At 43.4% G+C, this 15,313-nt stretch overlaps 1 protein-coding gene across 12 annotated transcripts in view; it reads left to right on the top strand.

Annotated features, from left to right (window-relative positions):
- PRR5L (proline rich 5 like) overlaps positions 1-15,313 on the top strand; it is an 87,450-nt gene that overhangs the window by 41,719 nt on the left and 30,418 nt on the right. For all 12 annotated transcript variants that reach the window (XM_024254931.3, XM_009246465.4, XM_063728480.1 and 9 more), the window contains one exon: positions 12,231-12,288. In XM_024254931.3, coding sequence (XP_024110699.1) covers positions 12,231-12,288 — 58 coding nt within the window. The remainder of the gene's footprint in view (positions 1-12,230; positions 12,289-15,313) is intronic.

The following is a 15,313-nucleotide window of genomic DNA, read 5'->3' as shown; positions in this document are numbered from 1 at the left end:
GGTTATGTCTATCTTTACCATAATAGAAATTAAACCTGAAGAGCTTTAAAATATGTCTTAATGTATTTAAGTAATAAGCCTATTACATACTAGTGCTAATTACATTTTTATGAAAAACAACTCTCAGAATAAAATAGTAAGGAGATCTCTGCATTGTCTGGCTTCATGGAAGACAGTTGGATTCTTATATCTGCTTCACTTTCAATTTGTAATGATATTGCATGCCACGTAGTTTTGGGAAAATTCCACTGTAAACTCGTGGAGAATGTAAGGGAAAAAACAAATAGCTTAGTATTACCGAAAAAATAGTTTTGACCATGGGGATCCCTTGAAAGAGTTTGGGTAGTGGGGGTGCCCCAGGGGACCCTGAATCATACCACATCTGGATCCATTGTCAGGATCAGACAGTCAGACTTCTCCCCTGTCTATACATTGTTGGTATAAAGCTAGTGAGTTTAAGCTTCCAGGACCAATCAGAGGATAGTTTCTAATTCACAGACACAAGCTGTTTTCGTGACTCTAACCACAGGCATATGGTGGAGAGGGAATGGGGAGTGTTGAGTGACAAGGAGTCACTGACTGGACGGCACCTTAGTGAAGTCAGAATCCCTACTTCTCACTCATCTGCTGAGTGGGCAAGCTGTTTCACCTCCCTGTGCCTCAGTTTCCTCATCTGTAAAATGGGACTAAAAATACAACTTACCTTAAAAGGTTATTATATGCTTTATGTGAAATAACACATGTAAAGCACTCTGTACGTAGTGTGTAGGGGGCAGTATAGGGTAGTGGTCAAGGTTGCAGCCTTTAGAGGCAGAGTGCTTGGGTTCAGTGCCCAGCATAGTCACTTACTAGCTATGTGACCTTGAGCAAGTTGCTTTACCTCTCTGTGTTTCCTTTTCTGTGAAACAGCGGTAATAGGACCAAACCTTATAGGGTTGTCATGAAGACTAAATAAGTTCTTTATAAAAAGTACTCAGTGACTAGCAGAGAGTAAGACAGCAATAAGTGCTTATTAAATTTATATAAGTGCCTATGTGTTATTCTAAGGTGTAATCCATCTCTTTTAATGGGAAAGTAGCATGAAATGCATAACATCTTGGTTTCAAGTTAGCAATGTTATTCTGTATCCAAATAGAGCATACTTTTAAGACAGTTTAAAGAGATTTTAGGTTTTGAAAACAGTACAGGCATCCTTTTATAATTTTTCTTTATGAGATTCAGGAAGCTTAAACTTTTACCTGCACTTTAAAAGAATGACATGTCAGTTGTTTAAAACACACACACACACACACACACACACACACACACACACGAACAGCTCCTCTAAATCTGGACAAACCAAGACCCAACAGAAGCCTGGAATTCAATCGGGTCATATGTCTCAGCTGCTTGGAAGACAGCTCCTGCTCAGGGAGAGACAAACATAAAGATTAAGAGAGAGATAATTAGTCACAAATGTGAATCATTTCAGTCACCCTTGACTCAAAGGTCAGTCTTGGCCTCACTCTCTTCTCTTGCTGTCTCTACTGATTGATTTTTTTTTTAAATCTAACTACAGAGAAGTGGTTTTTCAGTTAGTCCTGGAGAAACCTGCTGGGTTGAATTGCCTTCCTCCTTGACATTTAAAAGCTCCATGGTTTGGTGTGGTTTCAATCAGGTTTTAAATGTCATTTGTCTTTTGGCGCTGGGGGTTACCCCTAGGACAGATAGGAAAGGGTGTTTGGGTGGGGACTTGTTTATCTGGGAAGCCCTGAGGTTTTTGGGGGCGGTTAATACTGCTTACGAAGCATGCCAGATGCTTAAAAACTAATAACCACTTGTCATTTCCTATCGGGAACATAATCAGAAATGCCGCTTTGTGAATACAGAGTCTCTTGCTGGGGTGTGGGGACGAGGACTGGTTTTCACAGTTTTAAATCGAAGTTTATTTAAGGTGTTGATCTGGAAAGAAGGCTCTCCTAGATACAGTTTTGTGTTTTTTTTAAAATAGATTTTAAGTGTCATGTGGGCACACAGATTTTTTTTCCTTCTTTCTTAGTCTTTTGGTTCCCCACTCCCTGCAAAGTTCCTGGAACAAAGTAGATACTCAGTAAACCTTCCTGGGAGAGAGGGAGGGATTTTCTGCCACAGATCACTGAAATGATTTTAGGCGATGCATGCAATGACATTAAATAACGTTAGGGCTTGTGGTTAGAAACTGCTCTCCTCTTTTATTTTCCTTTCACCCTTGGGATTGTGCTAGAGAGGATCTTGAGTTGCACCATGGTGTCCTCTCCCCTCCTCCAGGATTTGGCAATCTCCCTTGTTTGAAGAAGGAGGAGCAGTCCCCGAACTTAGTGTCTTCAGCTAGGGACACTGACTAGTTAGGATTTCTTAACATTATTTTGTTGGCATTGAGTTGATCATTGAGTTCCATTCCACTTAGTGTAAATGACGTTGCTGTGGTTTCTGTTTTAAACATATTTACGTGTTTAAAAAGTAGATTGATATAAGAAAAATAGTATGCAAAGAATAATCATGTAGGTGGCCCTGGCTCTGGCCCTAGTCATGCAGGTGGTTCAAGAGAGACTCAGATTTGGAAAGCCCATTGCCAGGCACTGCTTAAAAATGGGCTGGTTTCAAACCATTCACTTTACAGAAGAAATCTCCATATAAGGAGACACATCCCAGAGGGAAGGCTCGTAAAGGCGAGCTTAGCTTCACATTCGACTGTCAGATGTCTTTTCAGGAGGGAAAGTCAGGAGGAACTCCAGAAAGTGTGTTCCTCCAGTAAAGGGGACAGATGAGGAATGGAACCCAGGGGTGGACAGGAAAGTCACCAAAACCACGGACCTGGCTGTTGGGAAAGGTGAAAGATGGGCTTCCTGGGTGCTGGGCTCTGCACTGCAAAGGCTCAGAGAGCCATGCCTAGACATCTGCACTCAGTAGTCAAGTCTGTCTCCTCACCCTGACCCTCAACTCTGAGCTTGCCACTCGTACAGCCCTTGCTGTGGCTTTGCTTTTGAAAGCGAATATTCTCATTTTACATTCTGTGAGTCCTAACACAGAATGTCCTGAGTGGGGAGTAATGAAAATGACCCCAGGTGAGGCCAAGAGAAAGCAGGTAGGAAAATTGTGCTTATCTCATGCCTGCACACAGAGAAGACAAGCTGTGTGATCTGCAGAAGTTCAGATAGACATCCATAAGGCACCGGCTGGAAAAGTTTCTGACATTTCCAGTATTGATATTTTTTCCTTTCCCTCTGTTTTGAATCGTGGCCGGAAGGAAAATTGGGGTTTCCGAGAGAAACGCTGTATACCTAGTGACAGCTCCGAGGGATAATTGGTTTCTTGTAATTTTTGAAACTGATGATATGAAACGTTCTGGATTTTCCTATTTACCTAATTAGGTATCTTGGTGGTTCAGAGCATGGGCGTGTTTGCAGATTGCACTTTCTGCCATTCTGTATCTACTGGCTTTGTTGTGTGTGTTATAAGCTTTTCCCCCAAGCCCAGAAAGTTCAATTCCTTTTGTTGGAACTGGAGTTTTGCTTGATATAGAAACTCAGGCTAGAGTCAGTGGCTTTGAATGAGTTAATACTAGGAAGAGAGGAAACTTAGCTACTACCGTTGTCAATAGGTCATGGATACCTGGTAATGTGTGAGATATATTTGTGTGCATGTATGTGTACGTGTGTGTGCATGTATGCACATATATGTATTTTTCCATTTGCTGCTCATATCTGCAAGAGTCCCAGTAGGCCAATTTCCCCTAGAGTTTACAGAATATGGCAGAGAGCTGAAAGAGTGTAGTGTTAACTGAAGACCCAGATGGATGGCAAAGAGTTTAAATCAGGCCCAGAAAAAGCAATTATACTTTGTTGGTACAAAGATAGGACTTCTAAGGATTCATGGCAAGCTGGATGGAGAGAAGATCAAGAGTGGTGAAGGTAACTTTTGTGATTTCTACATCCAAATTAGGAGGAGAGAGAAGTTTCAGCTGTTCTTTGATCAGCTGGACAGGCTTCTCTAACAAGCAGGACTCCCAAAATGGAAAAAGAGCTAATTGGGTGAACAGAAAGTAGTAAAAGGAATTCCACATACACTCTGCTTTGAAGGTAAAATTGGGGCCTATCTACACAGGGGGGCTTTGAACAAGTGGAGCGGGGATCTGGTGAGAAGACAGAGGAGAAGTTATGTTTTGAGGTGAGAGGTCATCAGAGGTTGCATTTTTTGATTTGGCCAGTACTTAGAGAAGAACAGCATTGTGGAATCTATAAGCTTTGGGGTGACCTAGAAGCTCCCACTGGCCACTGTGAGGGGCAAGAATGAGGTGGAGCCAGACTGGGGGCTTCGAGAAGCACCCCTGGGTGTCTTGGGCTACTCACTGTGGGGCTGGCTGCCTGCCAGAGGTCACTTCTCAGCAGCTTTGCCATTCTTAATCTCCTTAGTAATTATTTGAATTTTGTACAATTAGTTGAATATTTTGATTGTACTTTTATCATACTTTATGAGTCTCCGTGGAAAAAAATGGATCTTGAAATTGATGACCACAGGTCTTAATATAATTGAGATAAAGATGAAAATCAATAGGCTTGCAGAAGTGGCAAGTCTTTATCCTCATTGGACTCAGGTTATTGCACATCAGTTGTGGAAGAAAGGAACACATGGGTACCAAAGGCTGAAAATATATCACCCGAAAATGAGCTCTGAAGATGAGGTGTAATTAGGGATTTTATAACCCTTTCAAGCTCTATGAGGACAGAATTCCTCCTAAATCATGGAAGTGTGGTATTCTACATGAGTATGTATTTGCAGGAACTCATTATGTATGGAATTTGGTGATTTACTGTAGATGAGAAAGGAGTGGCAGGAGCCAGGCTTAGGGCATTGATGGGGGAGGCATAAAAGGTAGGAGCAGATGCTGGAAACGACGTGGTATTAAAATAGTGGAAACACTCAGTGATTCAGTGGGCGTGAGAAGTAGAAACTGAGTTGGAAGCGTCGGGAAATTTTTGTTCAATATGGAAAGCAATAAGGTGACTTTCTCTGAGGCTCTTGAAGAGCTATAAGGAGAACAGAATTAATGATAATGGTAATGACAGCTAACATTTTCAAGCACGTACATGCTGGGCATTGTTCTAAGCTGAAGGTTCTCAAAAGTATGGTCCCCAAACCAGGAGCTTCAGTATCAGCTGGGAATCTGTTAGAGAAGCAAATTTTAACTGAATCAGAAACTCTGGGGTTAGGGTCCAAGTGATCTGTTGGTTTTTTTTGTTTTGTTTTTTGTTTTTAGGCAAAGTCTTGCTCTTGTCACCCAGGCTGGAGTACAATGGCACGATCTCGGCTCAATGCAACCTTCACCTCCCGGATTCAAGCGTTCCTCCTGGCTCAGCCTCCCGAGTAGTTGGGATTACAGGCGCACCCCACCATGCCTGGCTAATTTTTGTACTTTTAGCAGAGATGGAGTTTCACCATATTGGTCAGGCTGGTCTCGAACTCCTGACCTCAGGTGATCCACCCACCTCGGCCTCCCAAAGTGCTGGGATTACAGGCGTGAGCCACCGGCCCCAGCCACAATCTGCGTTTTGATGAGTCCTGCATGATTGTGAGGCATGCTCAAGTCTGGCAATGCTTTCAGCATTTCTCCGGGGCTAACTTATTTATTCCTCCTGATAACTGATGAGGACGGTTCTGTTATTATGTATCCCCCTTTTACAGATGCTGCCACTGAGGCTCAGAGATGGGGGTTATTTGTCTAAGATACAAATACATACAGCTAGTAAATGGTGGCATGAAGACCCAGCCCAGGTCATCTGGCCACAGAAGAAAAATCTCTTGGATTATATTTAAAATGCCCTCAAGGAATCCCCAGGAAAAAAACCAAAAACCCAGGCAGGAGGAGTTCCAGAGTTACTTTATTTGTTGTTGTTTTTGTTTTGAGTGTTCAGTAAGTCAGACACGGACTGTCTTCCTTCTTCCTTATAAACATAACCTTTCAAAGGCCCCAGTGTACACTTTAACTATGGCTGAAACAGTGCTAAATGAAGAATTAGCATTAGCACCGAGTTTCCACTTCTTCAATCTCCATCTGGGGACTTCTCGTGGGTCTCATCACACCCACACACACCAACACTGGCTTATTAGGAACTCTCTGGGCCTGGGAGTAAGTTGTGTTTGTAAGACTTTGTTGTTTATCTAGGAAGGCATCCAGGTTCACAGGAGATGTGCCCATCATTAGAGGTGATGGCTGGCCTTTCAAAGTCATAGAGGGGGAAAAAAAAAAACAAAACTGGAAGTGGCCTATAATTTACAGCCCTGGGTTTATGCCAACAACAGGAACCTTCTAAGACATTGATATCACCAGAAGCAAATGTCTGGAGTGAAACTGGTTAACACAGGTTCTGGGAAGGCAGAGCAACACAGCTGCCACCCCTCTGGGGTAGGAAAGAATATCTCATTTGGAAATGGAATCCACTCGAGTGCCAGGCACTCCTCTTGCTAGATGTTGAATGTGGATAGCTGAGAGGAAGGCCCAGCTGAGTGGAGGCCCTGTGGCAGAACCCAGTTACATGGCCTGAGATTGCCAAGCCAACTGCCCCAGTATCTGAATCTGTAATGGATCCCATCTGCTTTCTCCTCTGGGCAAGGACAGAAGAAACCTCTCTAAGGCAGGAGAGCATGATGTCTAAAAGCACCAGCCTTTCTGCCAGTAGGTCTGGTTTCTAATCCTTGTTAGAACACTTACTAGCTGTGTGCCCTCAGCCTTGTTACTTAGCCTCTCTGATGCTCAGTTTTCTTAATAGTAATCCAGGTGGAATCATGGGAACTACTTCATATGGTTGATGTGGTTACTAAGTGAGATGACGTACACAAAATGCCTGATTACATAGTGAGCAGTCAACAAGTGATAAGTATTTGTATCAGTATTTTTATTACTATTGCTAAGTAAACCAGAAGAATACAATAGGGGAAAGATATGGGCTTTGGATTCAGACCAACCTTGGTGCAAAGTCTGGTCTCACACTTGCTAGTTGCTTCTTTGAGCCTCAAGTTCTTTATTTGTAAAAAGTGGATAGGTTGTGACGAAAGTAAAACGTGAGAAGGCAGGAAAAGACTGTAAGACAGTGTGTGACACTGAGTAAAAACCAACAAGTGACTCCACTGACATTCTTACTGCATTATCATCACCACTAAAACATTAAAAGGGACAGTAGCTAGCAGCCTTAGCTTTTACAGAATTCCTGCTTCCTGGTCTGTGTGGAAAGTTCTTCCTGCTGGGAAGATGGGGTTCTCCCTGTACCTAGCCTTCTTGGTTACCCATCTCATCTGGGTCCGTCCCACCGGGTTGGGAAGGTGCCTGCTTGGCAGGAGGCATCCATCATTGGTAGCCCCCACACCACCCATGGTCACCCTTTGCTCTGTTCTGTCCACCCTTCCAACACGCCCTCTGTGATAACCCAGGAGGAGCTGGGTCTTTCCTGTCCACTGAGGACTGGGTGGTTTTAGATGCCTTTCCCCAAACATCTTGTTTACATTTTTCCTAGCTAAGCCTCATTTTTCTGTTTGCAGCCCGTTTTTCTATGTCTTAGGAAAATTAGATATGTCAGCTGTTTTTCTTTTTCACTTCCATCTCCTTTGCCACTTCATTATAGTGCGACTTGACTGTGTCCAAGTTCATTTATGGGGTGGGGAGAGGATGCATTAAGTAACAATGGGCCCAGTTCCAAGTCCCAAGTTGCTTCCTGGGTGGTTACTATTTAGTAACCGTTGTTGGCTTAGTCTTTTGCCTGGGGAGGTGGTGGGGTTGGTGCCATCAGGCAAGGAGTGGGACAAGAGAAACTTGGGTCGTCTCCAGCTCTGTTATCATACAGCTCCATCACTACAGCTCAGCAGCTAGCAAACACTCAGAAACTTCTGGAGTCAGGCATTCATCAGGGGATGGGAATACTGTGAGGTGAGGTCCAGGAAGACTGGACACTTAGGAAGAACAAACAATGCAAGATGGCTGCCTGAGCCAAGGCTGGGTTTCGCCCCGCCTTCAACCCATTTGAGCAGGCTTAAGCCCCACAGATGTCAAGTTGGCATATCTTTAGGTGAAGTGACAGGGTGAGCTTCATAATTTGCAGAGCCCAGTGCAGAAGGAACATGTGGGTACTCAGCATTCTGTGCAAGGACTTCTGAATGCCATTCTTCTCACCACCTCTAATGTCAACACTGGTGTCCCTGGCTTCTTCTAAAACAACTCTACTAACCAGACTGGTGTGGGGATGCCAATCTCCCCTTCCCACGGGCCTACCACTGCAGCTCATAGTGGGCAGGTAACCCCAAGAGATTGCACGTCTGCACTGGGCACTCTTGATACCTAGATGGAGGGTGGGTGAGAGGTCCCCATTGAGTCAGCAGCAATTGCACTGCAGCACTGCCAGTCCAGGGAGTGCAGGATGGCTGGCACTATGCCTCTCCCCACGATGTTGTAGGGTGCATGCCCAGTCCTGACTCTCCCTGTACTGGTGCGGAGGCCTCCACCAACATGACTCTGTCAGCACCTTGGGAGTAGGGTGACATTGGTGGTGGAGCCCAGGCACCAGGGGTGAGGTGTAGGTGCCTGAAAATCCCTCCTGGGGAGGTGGTGAGGAGGCAGGGCCATGGGTGAGCTGGGGCTTTAGACCCCAGTGCATATTCTGTTATCCCTTCAGACTTCACTTACAAAACACAAATTCAAAGATAAAAATACTAAAAATCAACTGCAGAGCACCCAACTGCAAGTGGAGGCCTTTGGAGTACAAGGCCCTTAAGAATGCAAGACCCTTTGGGGCTCAAATTCTCTAGAGAGGAGATTTGGGGTTCAGTTTTGAGACCCATTGGCAAAGCTGGAAGATGCAGCTGTGGCTCGGTTGTTGGAGCATGAATGGATGGGCACAGCTCCATTGGGTGGATGGCAGTGGTTTCCCAGTGAAGAGAGTCCTGGGGCTTGGCTAACTCAAAAGATCCTTACTCTGATAGTGTGTGCTGAATAAAACATGAGTAGTAGAGACACTAAGCCTCACTCTCATGTCTTTTATTGGAATTTTGGAGAGGGAGACCCTACTTCTAGCCTCGGTTTATACAACTATAAGATAAGAGCAAAATCTACAGACTCCTGGGGGCAGGGGGTTATATAAGGATTTTCAAGATGCCTTTGAAAGGTACTTTAGCCTCCTGAAAAATGGAAATGGATCCACTAAATATCATCAAAATGTGTGTGACCAACTAATTTTCACCATAGGACTGGCGAGAGGCGAGAATGTCTAGATGATTCTTAAGACCCCTTCTAACCTCAAGTTTGTGTTTCTCTTATTTTGGTCTAAGCTATAGAATTTCCATGCTGTGTATTGTGACAAATTTTAAAAGAGTATTTTCTTTATCATTTCTCCATAATATAGGAATAATTACTTTTCCTTGAAAATAAATAAAAAAGATTTTTTTTCCTAATGTCTCCTTGAAGGGAGAAGACCTAGAAAGGAGAAGAAAGGAAAATCCAGGCCATGTTTTGAGGTTTATTCCATAAGATATGGACACTGTAATTTTCAAATGATTTTAATTCAAATGAAGAAAATGGCAACAAACTTAGGGACCCTATAGCACTTATTCTTCTTTAAAATATTCTTTTATCTTGGCTTCTTAAAAATAAAAAATCTTTATCACTAAAATAGTCAGTATATATATTCAGTAAATATTTATTAGGTACCTACTATGTTCTAGGTACTATACCAGGAGCCAAGGGTACTAACTAAAATACGATATGGTCCTCACTCCTAAGGACCTAAAATTCTAACAAATGAATGGTTTGAATTAATTTCTGTTAACTCATGCTATCACCTGGACTAGGTTTTTATTTCTGTCCGTGCCTCAGTTCCCCCTATCCTCCCCCCGTGTAGATAATTATAGTGATAGAACAAAATGATGAAAATTGAATCACAGAGGTGATCTCTATTACCTCCATGGGAGCATCTCAGAAATGTGAAATTAGGGAGGGTTAGGAAAGTTGTTTTAATAGAAGCCTGGGACATCAGTGTTGACACTAGAGGTGCTGAGAAGAATGGCATTCAGGAGCCTGTGCACAGATTGCTAAGGGGACATTCTGAGAACCTCACCTGGACTAGGTGAAAGGGACCAACCCGGCGGAGACTGCAGGGCACAATTGAGATTTGTGCTCAGAAGCATTCAGGTGGAGTGGTTGCCATCTGAACACACTTCCACAGACCACTCATGTCCAGCTCAGCTGTCACAAGATGTCGATTTGGTGCTGGGGTATTTTCTTGCTTTCTGACCCAGAAAGTCTTGCCATGACCCAGCTGGGATTCATGAACTTGGCTGGAAGCTAAAGAACAGGTTAGGGCTTTGTCTTTATTGCCTGTGTGTTTCACAATTCTTTGTGAAGGAATTGCTTTTTTTTTCTTTAACAAAGTTGGTGTATTCCTATATGTTGTCACTGTAACTTTGATTTGGTATTCTATCTGCCATCTTGAAACTACATGGTAGCTGGGTGTGGTGTCTCACACCTGTAATCCCAACACTTTGGGAAGCCGAGGTGGGCAGATCACTTGAGGTCAAAAGTTCGAGACCAGCCTGGCCAACATGGTGAAACCCTGTCTCTACCAAAAAAGTACAAAAATTAGCTGGGCATGGTGGCTGGTGCCTGTAATCCCATCTACACAGGAGGCTGAGGTGGGAGAATTGCGTGAACCTGGGAGACGGAGGTTGCAGTGAGCCAAGATCCCACTACTGCACTCCAGCCTGGGTGACAGATTAAGACTCTATCTCAAAATAAAGAACTACATGATGACCAGTTACTTTTTCAAATTAGGTCGTATTTTGTAAATTTTAATAGGAGTATGAATTTGGTTAATATGTATCCATCGCAGAAATGGGATAGTACCTTTGATAAAATGTTCTATTAGTACATTTTATAAAGGCCCATTCACTACTGACTCTCGGCCCTCCCACTCCTTTTTTGAAGAAGTTGGGCTGAGATAGCAGCTATTACTGTTGCTACCACCGGTGCTGATTACTAAGGACATAAAATACTGTGTGTATGTGTTTATAATGATTAATGTGTTTATAATGATTATAATGAAGAATGTTATGGTACTGCTAGTATTATGCCATTTTACAAATGAGGAGCTTGGGACTCAGGGAAATTAAATACAAAATCGCACAGCTAGAATGTAGCTGAGCTGGAACTTGAACTGATACCCAAGTTCTTTCCAATCTGCTCCGTATACTTCTTTTATCATTGCAGTAGTATCTAGGGTTTTATAAAGGAGAAGGCTAAAGAATGCATTAGGTCCTTTGGTAAGATACATATCACCTTTGCAGCTGCCTCTCCCATAATCATAGGCCTAGGTAATCTAATAATGTGACATGAGTGTAAAAACACCAGCCCGTCATTGATCTCTGAGCTTCTGTGACTTGCAGAAGTCTTAGGGGGCCAGCTATAGCCTTTCAAGGGAAGAAAGGGGTCTGGGTGGGAAGACTTGCTGGAAGGCAGCGAAGTGGAGTGGAAAGAACATGGCTTACAGACCCAGGAAGATCAGGTCTGTCTCCCTTGAGGAGTCTCTTCACTAACCATCAGTAAAGTGAGGACAGTAGCACCAACTTGATAGGACTGAATTAAATGAGATGAAGGATATAAAGCTTATGATGTAGACAGGACGCTCAACAATTGTTAGTTGCAGTTGCAAGAGGGCTTCACTTTCTCTTTCCACAATTTCCCATGCACACATTCGTTGACAGATGCATATTCACTGCTGCTTAAGATTTTGCACGCAGTCTCTTTCATGCTAGTGTGAGAGGCCCTAAATTTATCTTTTTTTTTTTTAAAAAAAAAATGTTATTTCTGCATAGTTTCCCATTGCCTCAATGCTCCCTTTTGTGAGTTTAGATCACTAAGGGCCTCTAGGACACTGGGTGTCAACAATAGCGAATTCATCCAAGCTTGTGTCATGCCTCTTCCCTGGTCTGAGGGATGAGGGTGGCGGTTGGGTTTGCCTCTTATCTCATTCGCTCTTTTGCTATGGGAAGTCTTACTGCCTTCTCCTGAAGCCTTGGCCTTCCAAGAGGAAGAAAAAGGCTTCTTAAACTCAGAGGCACGGCTAGAACACAAGTGCCTAGAACTCTGCGCCCTTGCCCACTGGAAGTGGAAGAGGGTTCGTCACTCACGCTCTGGAGTTGCCCAAACTCTTATGTTCTTTGTTCTCTTTTGGCAGAACCAGCTTCTTGCAAAAGGACTGTTCTTTGTGGAGGAGAAGATCAAGCTGTGTGAAGGCAAGTACAAGACAGCCCTGGTAGACTGGGGCCTCTGTGACTCAGCCTTTGATGTCTGGACAGCTGAGATGCTTCTGTCCAGAAGGGGCAGGCTCCAAGCGAGTGATTCACCCTGTCCGTTTCCTCCCTACCTAGGCGGCAGCACTTTCATTTGAGTTAGCTGCTCACAGCAGTGCAAGTCAGAACTGTGTTTTAGAAAAATGTAGTGGGATGGAGTGGTTTCTTTGGAGACCTTGTTCAGGGTTTTTTTTTTTTTTTTTTTTTTTTAATGGGATGCAGGCTGGTGGTCTCCTTTGAAGGTATAAATTATACTGTGAATCCTCCATGCTATTTCCTCTGGTCTGTCCCGAGCTATTTCCTACAGGCCTTTGTAATATTTCTGGGGAGTCATAGAAGAGAGGAGTCCTGTCCATTTGCGGGACATTAGGCTAAGCAGGCACTCACTCAATAGGGTATTGATAGATAAAGGGAAATTTCCTGATCTTAGAGTTTAAAGTCCAACTGACAGGAAAGAAAGGAACTGAATGGAGATGGAAACAGGTTCCAAAGGCAAGAATTAGCCAACCCCATGACTCTACCAAGGGCTACTCTTAGCTCCCACCAAAGTGGGGCTTGATCTTAGCTTGCCACCTCCTTCTTGGGTGACTTTTGGTTAGTTGCCAGTTTCTCCAAGTCTCAGCTTTTATCATTTTTGAAGTGGTAAATTGGGGTGAGGGGTTGTAGGGAACATAAGGCACATGAGTGGCATAACACCATATCTGGCACACAGCAGGCGAACATACTGGACCCTTTCTTTTTTTTCTGCTCCAGCCTAATGGGCCGTAGATCAAACTTACTTCCAGATCCAGACTTATTAGGTGTCATGTCATCATCCTTTTGTTTCTTCCCATTCCCTGGGAAAGACACTAGTGTGTCCAGGAAAGGGGCTCCTAGAAAGACAAAGTAGGAAGGAAAATGAGAAACTGACGCTGGAAAGTTCCAAGGTCTGGCAAACAGTAAATGCTTACCAAGCCTTGGGAAGAATAGAGGTTAGAAATTAACCTTTGCACATTTGAGAGTTGGCTGAACCTGTAGCCATTCTTCCCTTGAATACATCGATGACATTTTTTTTTTCAACTTTATAAATACCAAATAACCCAAGACCTTTAGAAAAAAAATTTTAAATTGTGGTTAAACAAAACCCCACACAATATAAAATATACCCTCTTTATAATTTCAGTACTTTACAGTTCAGTAGTGCTAATTATATTCACATTGTTGTGTAACAGATCTCTAGAACTTTATCTTGCAAAATGGAAACTCCATGTCCATTGAACAACTCCCAACATTGCCCCTTTTCCTCAGCCCCCGACAGCCACCATCTTATTTTTTGTTTCCATGCTTTGACTACTCTAGGCGTCTTATAAGTGGAATCATACGGTGTTTGTCCTTTTGAGACTGGCTTAGTTGCATTCAGCATAAGGTCCTCAAATTCATGTTGTAGCATGTGACAGGATTTCCTTCTTATTTTAAGGCTAATATTCCATTGTATGTGTATGCTACATTAGCTTTATCCTCTCATGTGTCAAAGGAAGGGGCTTATTCTTAGGTGACTTGCTTTGACCAAGAATTTAGTGGCTCTTTTGCTTTTTTTTTTTTTTTTTGAGACAGAGTCTCACTTCTGTGGCCCAGGCTGGAGTACAGTGGCATGATTTCGGCTCACTGCAACCTCCACCTCCCAGGTTCAAGTGATTCTCATGCCTCAGCCTCTTGAATAGCTGAGATTACAGGCACGTGCCACCATGCCCAGCTAATTTTTGTATTTTTAGTAGGCGTTTCATCATGTTGGCCAGGCTGGTCTTGACTCCTGACCTCAAATGATCCACTGCCTTGGCCTCCCAAAGTGCTGGGATTGCAGGCATGAGCCACTGTGCCCGGCCCTCTTTTGCATTTTGGAGTCAGGCTAGTACAAAAATGTGAAAGACAACTGTGTGGTAAAGGGAGGGAAAAGAAACATTATCCCTGGCCATATTAATTGTATGTATGTTATCTGGGGAGTTATTACAGGCTCCTGGAAATGTGGAAAAACAGCTCTATGAAAAAGATACTGAATAAAACCAGAGGTTCAAATGCCCTTAAAAGGGGAAGTTGAATGTCTCTCACCCAAGTAACCCTCATCATAGGTACACTCAGAGTGAAAACTCAGAAATGGGGCTAGACGGGATGAACAAAGTTCATCCAAGACTCTGTGCCCCTGCCCTGGCGTGGCCTGAGAGCATCAGGCCTGGGGTATTCTCTGAGTCTCTTCTAGTCCTAGAGTTCTGGGTGTTGGGGCCTTTTCTGTACAGTGAATGGGCATGTGGGGAACCTTTAAGGGACTCTGCCATCTTCAACCGGGCATCTCTACTTTTTAATTTTATGTATTAGAACGCCAAGAAAAATTGTGTTTGGATAAAAGGATTCTCTTGCTATAAAGCAAAGTTTGAAAACAATTAATATGATCTGTCCAGTCACTGAACAAACTCCTCTGTGTTGACATCTCTGCTTAGTTACTTACATGTCTATATATACACACCCCTTCTTTACTGCTGCAGAAAAGACAGGTGGCTGTTCATATCCACTTGTTGCTGTTTTGTGGGCAGAAGACGCCATGTTAACTTCATCTTTTCTAGAGCCTTAGTGACCTTGAGTCTTAGGAAGTTTCTTATACTTACCTATGTACTTCTGGTGACCTAAACTGCTGCGTTACATTAGAGGGCAGATTTATAGGACAGTCATCTAGAACCATCCATCCAACCCCCTTCATTTTTGCAGGGAGCTAAGTCCTTGACTTATGGGCTGCTTCTGGAAGGGAAGGTACCTGTATTCTTTAATTCTTTCTCCCCCAGGGCTACCCTGTTGCTGTGTCTGTGTCTGTCTGATGTTCTTCTCTGAACACTTTCCAAAACCTCCATTACTCTCTGAAGTTTGCAGCCAGCAATTAGACCTGGGTTCTCGGGAGGCGACTTACTGCTGCTGGGTTGCAGAATTACCTTGTGTGCCAATA

This window comes from Pongo abelii, chromosome 9, assembly GCF_028885655.2.
Source record: "Pongo abelii isolate AG06213 chromosome 9, NHGRI_mPonAbe1-v2.0_pri, whole genome shotgun sequence".
Taxonomy (NCBI): Eukaryota; Metazoa; Chordata; class Mammalia; order Primates; family Hominidae; genus Pongo; species Pongo abelii.
Note: the sequence above shows the minus strand (reverse complement) of the source record. Positions and strands in the feature narration are given on the sequence as shown.